General features: G+C 39.6%; 1 protein-coding gene across 1 annotated transcript; it reads right to left on the minus strand.

Moving 5' to 3' along the window:
• Positions 1-1,366: 1,366 nt before the first annotated feature.
• SMIM10L3 (small integral membrane protein 10 like 3) lies at positions 1,367-9,552 on the minus strand. Its single transcript, XM_080618899.1, has 2 exons — positions 9,305-9,552; positions 1,367-7,868 (listed from the first exon to the last, which is right to left on the minus strand). The coding sequence occupies exons 1-2, from the start codon at positions 9,488-9,490 to the stop codon at positions 7,848-7,850; spliced, it is 207 nt and encodes a 68-aa protein (XP_080475025.1). The 5' UTR covers positions 9,491-9,552; the 3' UTR covers positions 1,367-7,847.
• Between the last annotated feature and the right edge of the window lie 6,120 nt (positions 9,553-15,672).

Below are 15,672 nucleotides of genomic sequence, written 5' to 3' on the forward strand. Positions count from 1 at the left end.
TAGTATGAGATAAACAAAGAGAGACTACCACAAAGTCATAGGCCACCACCTTGAATCTGACTTCAAAATGCTTCAAATCCTAAGCAGAAGAGATTTGGATATGCACATCACAGGCTGCCTATTCCTGACTTACTTTACAGAAGTATTCTGAGTTCCTTGAAGCTCCCTATGTACTACAGGCATCATGTCCATTTATATACATACACATAAAACTACTGATAAACCATCTGAAAGTGGTGACATGAGTGATTAAGACTAGATCACATTGCTGTCAGTGTAGGGTGGCTGGAACATCGTGGGCAGCCAAGGAGATTAGAAACCATTACTTCAGTATGTACCCTGCAAATTCCAGAAGCAATGAGGAATCTAAAGTGAGAACCTACAGAATCTACGGCAGAGAGAGCATTGATAGCACTTTCTTAACTGTGAATGTCTAACCTCATGCTGAAACTTCACAGACCTTACTGGATGATTACATTCTTTTTTCTCCTGTCCCTCCCCCCCCCCTTTTTTCCTTTCAAATGCTTATTTTGAGGGAAAGATGCTCTCGGTATTCATCGGTAGGAAAAGTAGACATGTTCATTTTGTACTCAAGGTACCTATCAGCCTTCTCTTCAGGATTGTCAATACCACTTCTTTTCAGAATAAATCCAGCATATATCAATAACATACTTCCTCAAAACATAACGCAGCATCAAGGGATGCTGAGATCGAACACAAACTGCAAGTTTATTATGTCTTTTGAGTCTAAAATCCAAAAGTCATCTGACAGCAATTTTCAGAAGAAAAATCTGAAAAGTGAAGGGTTTCAGTTTTGGTTTTAGTATGTTTTTTAATGCTCAGCATTAAGCAGAGGATACATGTATATTCTACTCCTTTAATTTGAATATTCTGTTCAGCAAAAACAAGGCCTGGCCTATCTGTTAATACTAAGGTGGTTTTAGCCCTGAAGAGAAACACCCAGGATGTTACCCTCACTTATCCAAGAGAGTTGCAATTGTATGTATTTAGCATGGTTTGCTTTCCCTTTCTAAAATGAAACTCGGTTACAAAATCAGAGCTAGTTAGTTAGGAAATACTTTGGAGTTAGATTGAATGTGTATGGATTGTTAAGGTGTGTAACTAAAAAACATGCAAGAAGAATGCCTATGAATGAATATTGGTGGCTAACATGATTAAGCTAGCCTAGAGCTCAGATGATGCATTTCCAAGGCCAAGCAAAAGGCATTTAGCCCTTTTATTCTCAGCCACGTTTTAAATTTGTTTGGTATTCAGTAAACACACATCTCCCAAATTGTATCTCTGAAAAAGCCACTCACTGACATCATATTGTCAGAAACATGATCTCTTTAAGTAGAATCTAGAATTTATAAAGTGAAAAAACGCAATGAGAAGCAGCAAAACTAGCTCTGTTGTTGACCACAGACAAAAGATCATTTTTAAAAATACTTTTATTTCTGTTTTTAAATAGCTTGATAAAACTCATCAATTGGTACTCAAGAGTTCAACTGTAAACAGTTACAATACCACTGTGTATAGATTTTGTACATTAACCTATTTGCAGTGACAATCCATAAGACAAGTCAAAGTCAGCATATTTATAAACTGAAATGCACTGTGCTAAGAAAAAACAATGCCTTTAACTGAAAATATGTAAAAGACTGATGTTTGACTCCCTCCTGTGGTGTAAGCAAGCAGCATCACCATTAACAGCTTCTGGAAGCTTAGGTAGCTCTCTATACTATTCAGAAGTCTGTATTCACCTCATTAGAACAGATTTCAAGTTTACTACGGAAACTCCTCTCACAAGTTAAAAAGTGTTACAATAAATTTCTAAAATACATACAAAGTTGTAAACATCTTTCTCTGGAACAAACAAAAATGGTTTGTGCCAGCCTCCTCCATCTCCCACACTGCCATAAAAAAAAAAAACAGGGCCAAAGACCAAGGCCATAGGCTAAAATTGTTGTGCATGGGTAACATCATAGCTTACAGGAAGAATTAAGGGTCAGCATTTAAAATTAGTGTTAGTCACCAGCAGGTAGCAAAACCCATTTTCAAGGAAGTTCATGGAACACTCAAAGTGATGAATCAGGCACTAAACATTAGATTTACCTACTTTTAAGAACAAAAGCTTAAATTACATCTAGGTATTTTTATGTTGGATAATACGGAGAATTGACTACAGACAGAAACTTAACACCAATACTGTCACAAGTTTGGGGTTTAACCATTTTTGCTATCGGGTTTATACAATCTTCCACAAAGAAGGAAAAAGCAAGATTTGTGAAACAGACTATAATATTGAGATCACATAAATAAACTTCATCTTCTCAAGGCAGATATTATTTCTGGAAGTCCCTCTGGCCATTTTCTGATTTTTTAGCTTTTAAATTTAGTTCATTGTGAACAATGAAATAACCGTCTGCTTGGTCTGCATCTTTTATCACCAGTTCCAGAAAGACTAAGATAATTGAGATTTTGGAATGCAATACAGGACTAATTTCAAAGTACAAAACAGCAGGATTTACTTAGTGCAGGGTGGTAAAGGATAGCATTATTCTAGCACTTCTGTATTATTCTTGATTTCACAGTATCAGCAGATTGATATCTATGTCCTAGTATATGTGAGCTGATCATAAATATCAGTATTTTCCTATGCAGCAAGTTGTTTATTTGACATTGAATACTATTGAATGCAGCTTTTCTTTGAGGATTGGAGGCTTTGCAATTTGAGATACCAAAAGTGGATTAATCACAAACATTTATAAAACCCCCAATAGTTTATTTTTCCCAGTTACTGACTGTGCATCACAGAAACAAGTGTCAGAACACATTTTATTCTATGCACTCTTAGGAAAAAAAGTTTCAAAATACTAAGAATATTTGTGAATTTTGCAGAAAGATACACCAATAATTAAAAAACAAGGAGTACTGAAGCTAGTGTAACTGTTTAAGCTTTGACCTCAATGTATTTGATAAGCCCCAAATTCTAGCTGCAGTTTTCAGCTGACAGAGGTACTACAAATTCAAATTAAATATTAGATTTTAATCAAAGAAGCAGTTTGGAAGGGAAAAAGCAGAAATGTCACACTGACCACCTATTGCTCTGCCCAATGTACCACTTGTCATACACCCTAATGACAGACCAGGGGTGCTTACATCTCTATGTGATTTCTGTCAATTTGTTATGCATAATTAATTATAGGGAAGTGTTTCTGCAATGGAATAGCATATTGGTATATGCTTATGCTGAGAAATTATGGGGGAGGAAGAGAAGGAAAATACACATAAGAACAGACCATAAAGACAAAATGAAAAACTTGACAGTAAGATGGTATATTAGGAGAGTACATACATGCTTGCTTCTTCCAAAAATTCAGTGTGCATGTCTAGAATGAGGGGCGAGGGAGGAGCAAAGGAGAAAGAAAGCAAACTTTGGCAGAGTTTAAGAAAGTGCAGTTTTTACAGTCCTTAAAACCTAGAAAAATACCCCCAAAAACCCCCAAACAACAAACCCCCAAACAACAACAAAAACCCAACACTGAAAAAGCAAAAGGCTAAAAACCATCTACAGATAAAACTGTCCCATAGTGCATGACAATGCACACTATGATTTCTAAGATTGCACTAGCTAATATCACACTAAGTACACCACCATCTCTACTGCATTTTGCATTGTAATGTCAGAAAGTAAAAAAGCATTCGCATAAGCATTCCAACATCATACTCTGATAAATCAAACACTTTTTATCTACATGCAGAGCTCTGTGTGCACGTTTAAAAGTGTATTTTCTTTTTCAAAGCAGTACACCATATAGTAAATTGTCACGCAAGTGTACATTTATGGGAAACTACTAGGCAATTCTCTAAATACTGGATATTTTCTTAATTTATTTTCTAATGGCAGAAATAGAACTCTCTGCTATGTAGTGCAGGAAGAATCTGGACACTGATGCATGGTATTTTAGAAAGCATGAGTTGTTTAGTAGAACCCTGACATTTTGCTTAGAAATACCTCTTTCCAACACCAACAGTAGGGCAAGACGAGAGGGAAACTGGAAATATGAAGGCAACTCCTGGTTCAGTATGAAGGTCCTTTACCCCTCCTAAAAATGTTATTCTTCTGTACTGTAACAATCATCCAAGACAGTCTAACAGCACACTTCCTCAGAAAGCTTTCCACATCTCACTAACTGAAGCTATGACACTCCATACAAACTGGCTCTTAACTGAGACACCTTCCATCTTTTGAGATGAGTTAATATTAAAACACTTCTAGGAAGAGAACAGTGGCCTAAACCATACAGCGTTTGACTTATGTATAGTTTCAAAGGACTGCCATCCTGCTGGTTCACTATTCTCCCCCAAGACAGTAAAATCCATTTGAGTGTTGTCATCACCAGTTCAACAGCTCTATTAGTGCAAGAACAGTGCTTTCAATTTATGGCCTCCCAAAGCTTAAAGTGCAGTATATTATGTGAGATTTTAACATACCAAACTATCCTTTACTTGAATTTCAGAAGGAATGTTCAAGTTCAAAAGCTACCTTTTAGGTTTTAAGCAATAAAATTCAAGGCAAAGTACATAAACTATCTTAAAATGGATTAAATCCACTCATCTAAGGCGTATTCTTTGTACCTTATGTTTAATATACATACAATACATCCAAAAAAATAGCCATCATTTTGCTTAGCTGTACTGTATCTGTATTAAAGTAGCCCTGTAGTAAGTGATTAAAGGCCACTCAAAGCAAATTTTGCTTAAAACAGGGCTGTATTAGTTGGACTGTGATAACGCAACATGAGTCAACATTCCAAGATCCTCTCTTGCACAGGCTTGTCATCAATAGAGACAACCCTGCTGTATATGTGTTTAAGTTCTCATTTACATATGGTTTTGTTCCAGCCCCCCTTTAAAATCAGCACAAAGAATAGGGGCATTAAACACTGGATTCATGCTTTCACACCTTTAGCTACTCCTCTTGCCTGTTAACCTGACAATATCACCACCAAGTTTATGTACAGTACAGCAGAGAATCTTCCAGGCCAAACCATTCAGCTGAACAAGTAAGGTCTCGGGTAACAGTTACAGGTACAGCCATGCTCGTCAGTTCTTTATATAGAACAGCATTCAGTTGTGGATCCAGGACTGTGTTTATATGCAACTTAAAAAAGCTGACTATACAGGAAAATGATATTTCTTTACCTGTATAGCTAGTTCTAGAGATCAGGATGCAATTGCACAATGTTTTCTTTAGCAATCAACCCACAGTAAATAGGCTCCTCCCCTCACCACCTTCATTCCTCTACTCTCAGCTCTGCCAAGTGTTTTTTTGATGTCTGTTGTATGCAGACAACAGCTTAACACTGTAAATCAAATAAGCCAGACTTTTGGAGAAATGTTTTTGTTTCTGGGGTTTCAGATCCACGTTGCTTCAGCAATCCTGATCCACAAACACTCATGTTAATACCACTGCAAGGATGATAAGTTGCAGCAGTGGAGATGGGAGTGAATAGTATGAATGGCTTGACTAACAGGAAACTTGCTGTCAAAATAATTACTTACAAAATGTAACCCATTATTATTTTGAGGTTTTTGGTAATTTTGCAACAGGTAATGATGAGGTTAAGTCTAGAAGTTAAACAATTAATAAAAGTACACACCAGGGAAAAAGTTATTTTTAAATTAAGATAAATAGCTTTTTATCTCTACTAACATCCAGAAGAAAAGCCAACTGATGGTGACAATTAAAACACAACATATCACTTAACATAAGAAGTAGCATATCTTACTTTCAGGACTCAAATAAGGTTAAAAAATTCCAACATTTCTCTCCATAACACTCATAACCAGCATCTCATCTTCATCATGAAGGACTCAGTGTGCAAACACCACATTAGAAACTCTACTGGCTTTCCAGGTGAATTCAGTTCAAACTAAATGCAACGTCACTTACTCTCTTTCCAAAAGGAAGCGAACTAGCTAGCAAAAAAGATACTTGGTGTGTGAATCACTGGCATGACTTTAGCCTGCATTAAGTCCTTACTTTTAACTCAAGAGTGAAGGGTGAACTGAAAATGCATCCTAACCGTATCAAGCCCTCCCTCTTTAGATAAGCCCACCTACACCAACTCTTTTGTTGAGAATTTTGGAAACCGAGTTCAAACTCTGACCTACTGCACAATGAGCTTCTCCAACTACATGCTGATGGAAGCCTATTCCTGCAATTCTTTTTCACAAGCTGCTCTACTGATTCCAACGTTCTTTCTCCATTCTTTGCCAAACCCCGTTGTCAGAAGTTTGTCCGAAAGCCAAAGTCAACAGGCCCAGAAATTATTACTGTGCTTCAGTGATAACAATCACTTTTTCAAGGAAAGAAAACATTCTTTTAAAAAGTTGTTTATAGCGTCTATTGTCACACAATAAAACTCATGAGATAGTTTAAATTAGGGCAGTATCATCCTTGAAAAGGAACACTGATGAGAATTATGCTGTGTCAGAGACCATCACACCCCCCACCCCCCCAACAGCTTTCCAGTTTAAAGTGTTTTAAGGACTGGTACATTATTTATTGCTGGATTCAGAGAAGGAAATTCAGTTCTACCAGAAACAGTTTCAGTGGAAATGGTTGTAAATAGCAGCCAGAATACTCTGCTAATACAAACCCTACAGAAAACAAAGGATCTGTGGTAAACAATCAGATTGGGTTCTAGTCTAGTGTTAATGGCAGACCTGCAGAAGTCACAGAGAGTTTTGAGATTAACAAATTCTTTCCACTCAGATGCAGATATTCCTGACAAAAAAAAAAAGTCGCTATTTTTACAACAGCCAGTTTTACTAGCAATTACACAAGTATAATTTTTACTTTAGCTACTTCTCACTGAAACTCACTGTAACCTTGTCTCCTTTAGTTAAGTTTCTATTAATGTTAAATATAGTAACTATTAAAATCTAACACTTTTTTACCTTCACTACTGCATACCAGAGACCTGCTAGTGCAAAAGCTAGCACCCAAATTACTAGCTGTATGATGTGAAGATTGTTAGTCACATATTGTATATTTGAAAGCATTTGCTTGTATCCAAGTGTTTGCTCTGAAGATACAAGGTTTAAGTAACAAACGAAAAAAAATGGCTTCTGGTTGTTTAGAAGTCCCATAGCATACTCATTCAGTGGGGCAAGTGGGATAGAACAGAGATCAGGAATTCCACCAAGACCGAACTCTTTAAGAAATGCAAGCTGCAATTCATTCTCTTTGCTACTGCTCATTTCTAATTCCAGAAACTGCACATTTTTATTAGACTGCAAACTTCCCAGCCAGAAGTGTGCAAAACATACAAAGTTGTCTCCTGGACAGCATGACCTGAAGTCTCCAGCAAAACTACAAGCTTCCTCAAACCAGCCTGGTATTGAAATATTGTTAATATCAAGACTGTCTTTCCCAGAAGAAAAACACAGATGAAATGAATCCTTCCAAGGAGCAGCTGCACTTGAGTTCCTCCCTGCTGATTCACTCCAACCCAGAGGCATTTCCTTGCCAATAGAAAGCAGAGGTATAGTGTTGAAGAGAGAACAATTCCTGGTGTTAAAATAAAATAACTCCTGTAAACTGCTACTGGGATTTTGAGAACTGTTCAACACGGAATGCACATGTGTCAGGTGAAGCGCTGCCTCGTGATGACCTGGGCCACTGTCATGAACTCGTTTCTGGTGTAAGTCTTCTTTCTTCATAGTCCTAAAGAAGATGAGCACAGCTTTGCTGTCTCACAACAGGCTGGACTTGAAGAAGAGCGTGACTGTCTCTAGTTGCAGCATACAGTGCAAGCAGCACACCAAGTCATAAGTCAGTGGATCTCAATATGGACCTAAAGAGAAAGAATGCAGGAAGTTATTACACCAATATCCCAGTTTTTTGGTGCCCAGTACATGGAAAAACAACAACAACAAAAAACTTTAACATAAAGAAAATAGCAGCTACAAAGTAACAGTAGCCCAAACAGGAGTCTTCCTCCATGCTGCTTGGGCACATCCAGAGGGCTGGGAAGCATACCCAAATACAAACTTTATTCTGTAGTTCCAGTTTTATCTGCTACAAACTCTCGTTTGGTGACAGGCATCTAAGTGAGTCAGCAAATGAGCAGCTGGAGAGATTCGCTCTGTAACAGTACCACTTTCCTCCACCAGCAGAAAGGCAGACTGTAACTAATTAGAGGAGTAACATTAAAGGCCAATATTAAAGCAATCTTTCTGCAAGCTGCAATCAGACACACAACACTGGAACCAAACAACACACCATGCACAGCTTACCAAAGGAACTGGTCAGACTGGCTGGACCAGCACAGTCAGAGGGTATTGCCTCTATTGTAGACAAATGCCAAGCCAATGTCCTTACAGGAGAACTATTAGGTACCAGATAACAAGCAAAGGCAAAGCATTTTCAGCCATCCAGGTTACTAAGCTACATGTACAACTCAGCAGCCTGGCTCCATTTCAGGCTTCAGCACTGTAGGATGAGTCCCAAAAATAAAAATACGAGACACCACATTTTGACCTTTTCCTATTTCAACTTACCTTTTAAAAGGCTGACTTGTCTTTCAGCACTTGGCCACTGGCCACATGTCAAACCTTTCATTACAGCTACGTTTATAAGGAGAAATAAAGCATCCAGTCTTTGGCTGGAACAGATGTTTGCTGTGACAGCCCATAGTCTGGTTCTGTTACCAGTTAAAAAGTAAAGCTTTTCATTTCATCATGAAACCAATGAAACTTCAAACCCTACAAACAGCATGAGCTCCTAATGCCTTTAGGTCAAAGCTGGTTTAGGGAGTTCAATGTCTTGTAGAGACAGGCTCAAGGCAGGAGACACAAATTAAATCTGAACTGTCATTTTCAAGCAATTATATTATTATTTAAATCTACCTCTATTTCTTCCCTGCTACAATTGTTCTTGGCTTAAAAACAAACAAGCTGATGAAGGAAATTATTTTCTTTGCTCCTTACAGGGTGTCAGGGATGTGCTTTCGAGGGGCACACACTCACAGGTTACTGCCGGTCTGCAAGTTAACGCTGAGTTAGCAATACGAGCGATCTCGGAATGCTGCCCGTTTGGTGCTGGCGCCTGGAGCAGGCGGTGCAGCGAGACACTCGCACATACACCGCCCGCCCGGGTGAGGGGACACGTCCCACGGCACTTGGCCGTTACCCGAGGGAAGCAACAGCGGCCGCTGGGAGGGGGGAGCGCTGCCGGAGGCGGCGCCACCAGTTAAGGCCCGGGATCGAGCCCCCCCCAGCCCCCACCCACCTGCAGCCGCACGTTGAGCATCATGGAGGCGACGATGTAGAGGTAGGGGAAGTTGATGCGGAGCTTCCAGGCCAGGTCGAAGAAAATGAGCAGGGTCCTGGTCAGCCCCTTGCAGAACACCCCGTAGGACCGGGCCGCGGCCGACTGGGAGAGCCTTGCAGCCAGAGCTGACAAAACCGCCGCCATATACCCCCTCCCGCGGCCGCGCCGCCCGGGCCCCGCGGCCCCCTGCCCGCGCCCGGCGCTGGGTGTCGCTAGCGGGGCGGAGCCCGGTGACGTGCTGCCGTGCGTGCCCGCCGCACAGGGGCGGACGTGCTGACGCCCCGCCCCGCTGCGCATGCCCAGAGGGGAAGGGGGGGACAGAAGGCTGCGCCCTCTGGAGAGTGGGGATCGCTCTGAGGCGGAGCGCGGGAAGGGGCTCCTCCCTCAGGGCTGTCAGCCGAGCAGCGCGGCCCCGGGTGGCTCCTGCGCTGTGGGGCCCGGCCCTGTAGTGTTGCAGTCGTCCGTGGAAAGACGTTGTGGGAGACCTGAGGTCCGCTTCCAGTTGAGGTAGCACCTCAGAGGGGGAGGGGAAGCCCGAGGGCTTGACCCGGGTGTGTGCTATAACCTGAACAACAAAACAATGGCCCATCGATACTGATAATGATTTCTGGGTTTGGGAGGGGGTTTATAATGTTTTTTACAAAGGCTAAAGTGAATTTAAAATACACTGGTCAAGTACAGATTACATGAAAAGTTTCATCTCCCTCCCTCTTCCCCAAACTGTTCTATACAGTTTCCACTCAACCAACTTTTAATAACTACAGTAAAGCAGAAAATGAAATACGTTGCTCTAAACTCCTTGTGAAATTCCATCTTACTGCCACAGAATCAAGTAGGAGCACAGAGAAAGAAGAATTCCAGAACAAAACTGGGCACTTGCCCAGATTTTTTCTGTGATCCTTTTGCCTATAATCCATTAGTAGCATAATAGAGTGGAAAATTCTGGAAAGCCCTGTGTGTGTCTGGAAACTGTAAATAGTTCAGTTAAGGAAACTACAGACACTACCTTGTGCTCTTGGGAATGGGACTATTTTAAGGATAGAGGGTGTTTCCAGAACTTGCCCCTGCCTGGTGTCAGAAGGGGTAAAGCATGGTTTTACATGGCAGAACCAGCCAGTGAAGCTATCCCTAATACAGTTTTTAACCCCACCAAGTCTCTGGACAGACTTGAAGGAACACATCTGGATCTCAGGCCTTTAGATAGCTCCTTAGCATGAAAATCCCTGATCTACTTCCTTCAGGCCCAGTTCTCCAGATATTGCAGGTCATTGCTGTAAGGTCAAGTAGGGCTGACTGAATTTCAGGCTGTGGACTTAAATGTTCTCTTGGAGCTAAGATTATCCTACTGATTCTTACAAAACAAAGCACCAATCATTCAGATTAAAAAGGTTTCAAAAAGAGAAGTATCTCCAAACCTGGTTTCTCAAGAACTTGTCCATCTTCCACAGGGTGTTCTAGAAGAAGCAAAACTCTTCAGACTCCTCTTTAGCCACAGATTTCTGTCAGTTCTTCTAGTCACAGACGAAAGATCCTCTCTGACACCAGGATTGATCTGTTCATGATTTCCCATCTTCCGTGTGCCTTGGTGTCTTGAGCCTACCTGTACTATTCCAAAGAGGAAAAATGTCAGAGGACATGTTATCTGTACTGTTTTCATTATGGAGAACTTGAAATAACAGCTCTCACTGTCCCCATGAGTTCATTCAAAAAGTATCCCTTGGGTTAATGTTACAGCAAGTTACAGAAAAAAAAAAAAAAAAAAAGCCAGAAGCTATGAACATTTTCCATAAACTCCTAATTCCACAGTGTCCTAATCTCTGTCACAGTTTCCCAAAAAACAGGTATAGTGCTTCTGCCAGTGGAAAAGTAACATACACAGCAGTCGTTTTACTACTGTGTGGTGTCCCCATCCTCCCTTCTACATCAGCTCAGCACGTCTGGTTTGTGAAGACAGTGGAGATCTTTTTTCTCCTCATCTTAAGTTTTTAATAACCCTGTTAGTACTGGAGGCATAGGAACTGAGGTATGTCCAGGCCCTACACTGGAATTCCAAGGTAATTCAAATTCCCTATTTGGGAATTCCCTATTTTGGAGCTCCCACGGTAATTCAATATTCCGTATTCAAATTCTCAGGTTCAGTTCCCTCCCTCTGTGAGTACTGAGACCATCTCCTCAACAGCTAAGTACAAATGTGATTTAGCTGCCTCAGGACATTTAGCAGCTTTCGATGATTAAATTGGAATGCAATCTGATATACAAAGGTTACATCAGGAAGCTGATTAACTTGTATCAGTAGATGTCTGCCAGATGCTCATCAGTTCTGGCTCATGTTGCACATTGAAACAGATGTGACACAGTATCAACTTTAAAATCTTCATAACCATTAATTACTTTTTACACTTGAATAGGCAATACAATTAATAAATTAGGTCATAATAACGGGTTAGCTTTGGTATTGATTTGGATCTAATTATTTAATTAAATAGTGAGATTGAGAAAACACTCTTTAGCTTTCTAACAAAGAAAGTAGAGGTTAATGCAACTGAATACCAACTGAAAAGATTCACCAGATTTTATCACATCCAGATCTGGAAATTAGCTAATTATTTTGACAGTGTAAACTTCAAAACCATCCCACACTTCCTCCTTTGGTTTCAGCTATGTAATGGTGGTAAATCAATTTACAATTTAGCCAGAAGTTGCAGAAGTTCAAAACTACTGACATGCCTTTTGTGGCTGATGGCTGCAGAGATCATTTTCCATCACTTTAATGCCATCATCCCATTTTTGCTTCCTAACCCTGAATTGTCTGTCTCTGTTGTATCAGACAAGCACATTTTCAAGTCTTTTCATGTTTTATTTTATTTTACCTAAAATTTCTTCTCAGGCATTCAAAAATTTCTCTAGTCAAAGAAAAAAAATATCAATTAATAAAAAATGAGTCAATATTGCTGAGTTGTTACATTTTAAAATGTCTTTGTAAGCTTTTTCAACATATATCCATTATATTTCAAAGTAGCTCCTTGGAGGTTTATGCAAAGATTCCTCTGTTCTCCTTCACAGCTCTTAACTTACCATACTTCCAAAAGAATAAAAAATTACGCCCTTGATGTGCCTACCACATAGACCACTATTATCTAATTGTGCTCCCCTGTCTGCTCTCCACTTGGGATAGACTTATTTTGGGAGGGAACCTCTTTTTGCTCTGGAGCGTGACACAGAACAATTCTTACACTTGCAATCAGGTCTCCAGGGCTCTTTGTAAGGACTAATGACAACACAGATAAACTATGAGCATTTTGTATTTAAATGAGACAGAGCTTGGGGTTATTTATGCTTACGCCTCTTTTTCTGCTGCCTTTTTATATTCATTGCTATGTTTGCAAAAAATGATTGATAAAATGATTGCAAAAGACTGAGATTGTAACAGTAACTTGAAAAAGGGGAAAAGCCAAATACTTTAAACAATAAAACATTTTGTTCCCTTCAGTTCCTATGATCTTCTGTACTTTTTTGGACTCGAAGATCAGTTTAAAAAAAGCCAGATGGTTCCTAACAAACCCCTTCTTGTGAGTGGTTTTTTTAGGACTGCAAGGAAATTTGTCACTAGCTATAGCAGGCTGTCTGCTGATGCCATGCTTGCCTTCCCCAGCAGTGATCTGCCTTGGCACTCTGGAATCCCAGGCACCCTTCAGAGAATGTATTGTCCCTGGTGACAAAAGTGTTCAGTTTACTCTTGGTTTGGGATGATGTCAAGCTTAGAGCCTCCTCTCCCCAAAATCTTTCAGAAAATTAACTATATGACATACTTTTGATTCTAACAACAAGGTTTTGGCAAGTTACGGGTAGATACATGGAAGGCTATTGACAATATGAACAACTCTTGCAGAAGCTATTGAACACAGGTTGCACTGAGAAGCGTTGGTACCCTAACACAGGCCATATTAAAAAGGCACAAGACCTCACTGGAACCAGTATTTTTTTGTCTGTTTAATAAAGGCAGGATCTAACATTAAACCAAAGTACCAAGCTGCCAAAAGTAAGCAGAAATAACAGTCACCCAACTGCATCTCTTGGTAAAACAGAGATAGGTGATTGACCAATGTCACCACTAACCTAGACTGTTTTGCAAACAGGACATCTCTGTATTTAGGAAATGGAGAATAAATCAAACATCTTGTTTTGCTAAGTCTTTCTCTTCACAGAAATAGTTAGCAGCTTATCAGTATACAGTCAGTTAAGGGGGAAAGTAATCTGTGCTAAGCTATTTTGTACTAATTTATGATATTTAGTCCTCTTACAGGTTCTTCAGAATTTCTACAATAGTTCCAGTGAGGAACCGATTCCCGAATATATCATCACTTTTTGACAATTGTCTTATTTCCATAATAGATGGACATTTCTTTGCTAAATGCTGACCGTGCTACATGAGAAGCCACTGATTTATATGATTCTATCATTTTAATTTCTGGCTTTGATCTAACATGATTTTTGAAGCTGTCTGGTTATTGGCTTGCAACATGACAGCAAGAAGTGGCTCCACAACACTCTATCTGTCCCCGGGAAAACTGACCACAAAAGACTTGGTTCTTTTAGGCTTCAGCTCTCTTAAAGTCCATAAGCATGTCTGCAAGCCTGTAGCAAAAGAAACACTAAATCTTTCTAAGCAAACCAAGTGGCCAGGTCAAAGCTTGTAGCCTTCCGTCTTTACTCATGTGAAAAATGACTGGACAGCGGAAGGCAGTAAAACTAGTAATGTTGAATAGGCTTATATAATGGTCAAACCTTTCTCCTTTGTCTTAATATTTGAAGGCTCAATTTCTTTGAAATGTTTGATATCAAGAGATGTGGAAGTTGAAAGGAACTTGCAGCTTACACATCTGTGTACATCTGCATACTTCAGCAATGCCTCACTTCAGGGCATGACTATAAAATCATTATAAAAATGATTTATAGTTATAAAAAGGCTTATTCCCATATTTCTGCTGAGGGAGTTACAGCAGTAAAAAACTGAACCGACTCAGAGAAGTCTCAGGTCCTTGTTTATAAATACATAATGATGTCTCTATTCCAAAAATCTTACAGCCATATACAGGGATTACTGTACATAGTCCCACTGCCTTCAACAACAGCTCTCACTGTAGTAAGCACTGTCTGTTACTGCTTGCTAAACCTGAGGGTAGACATAAGTGAATGCAAAGCCTTATGCAGTTTTTATGACTGAAATACTTGACAGAAGAGATACTTATCAGAAGCTACCTAAATAAAATACAGGACTTGTTTCTGTTGTATATGTATGCCAGCTGAACCATCCATGCTAATATCACATGAATGTGCTGCATTTATTTTACAATGCTTTATTATTAATGTAGAGATTTAGGTACTAACATTTTATGTTTATGCTCCTTTAATCTGTTCTCTCTGACGAAGCAATGCTGACATTTAGAAGTTGTGGTTCCCTTTCTATTGCTGCCTTTGGTTCCTCTAAAGCAGACTGAGCACTATATTTGAACAGCACACATATCACATGGCAGTACAGGGGTATTTTTTCAACACTCAGGAAACTCATCATACCAGAAATGTCTGCCAGGAATATCCAGAAACTGCAGACTGTTACTTGTGGATTATAATATTTTCTAACGTGAATTTTATGTCACAGTATCTCCCCAACTTTAGTGAAGATACTCTGGATTTCCTCCACAGCAATTGTGTCACTTTCCTAATTAAAACTATGTGCTTTATTAGCTTGATAAAGACATGTAACTGAAGAATTGAAAGATCATTAAGGGAAAAACTTCAGAATCTCAGGCAACTGAGTGTTGGGTGTGAACCTTTGTGCTAGCTACTATCCAAACAGCTTGAATAAGTAATACTTATTTAAAAGTGGGAAGGCACAGGGGTCAGTGAGAGACAGGCCACAAAGGCAACACACAGGTGGAAATAGAGGCCACAGAAGAATTTTGGATGCCTAGTGTTGCGCATTAAGATTTCTTTCTACCATCACTATATCCCTATTACTACATCATTAATCACCTGACTTTTACCACCAACTCAGATTAGGATAAAATCAAGCATTAAGTAAAATTTTAAAGGCAATTCTTTTACCTATTTTAAGATGAAAAGCATCTGTAAACCTTGTTTTTCTCCAGTAAAAGAAATCTCTCTTCAGTTGTTTGGGGTCTTTTTGCTTCTGATTCTAATACAAATACCTAATGAGAGAAGAGTGCAATATGCTGAAAACCATAATTTGCCCTCCCACACTTTGTGATACACCTTTGCTTCCTTTAAAATTGGCTTTTGCACTTCAGTCCAACCCCTAGTTTGAA

The sequence above is a fragment of the Psittacula echo genome (genome assembly GCF_963264785.1).
Source record: "Psittacula echo genome assembly, chromosome: 5".
NCBI lineage: Eukaryota > Metazoa > Chordata > Aves > Psittaciformes > Psittacidae > Psittacula > Psittacula echo.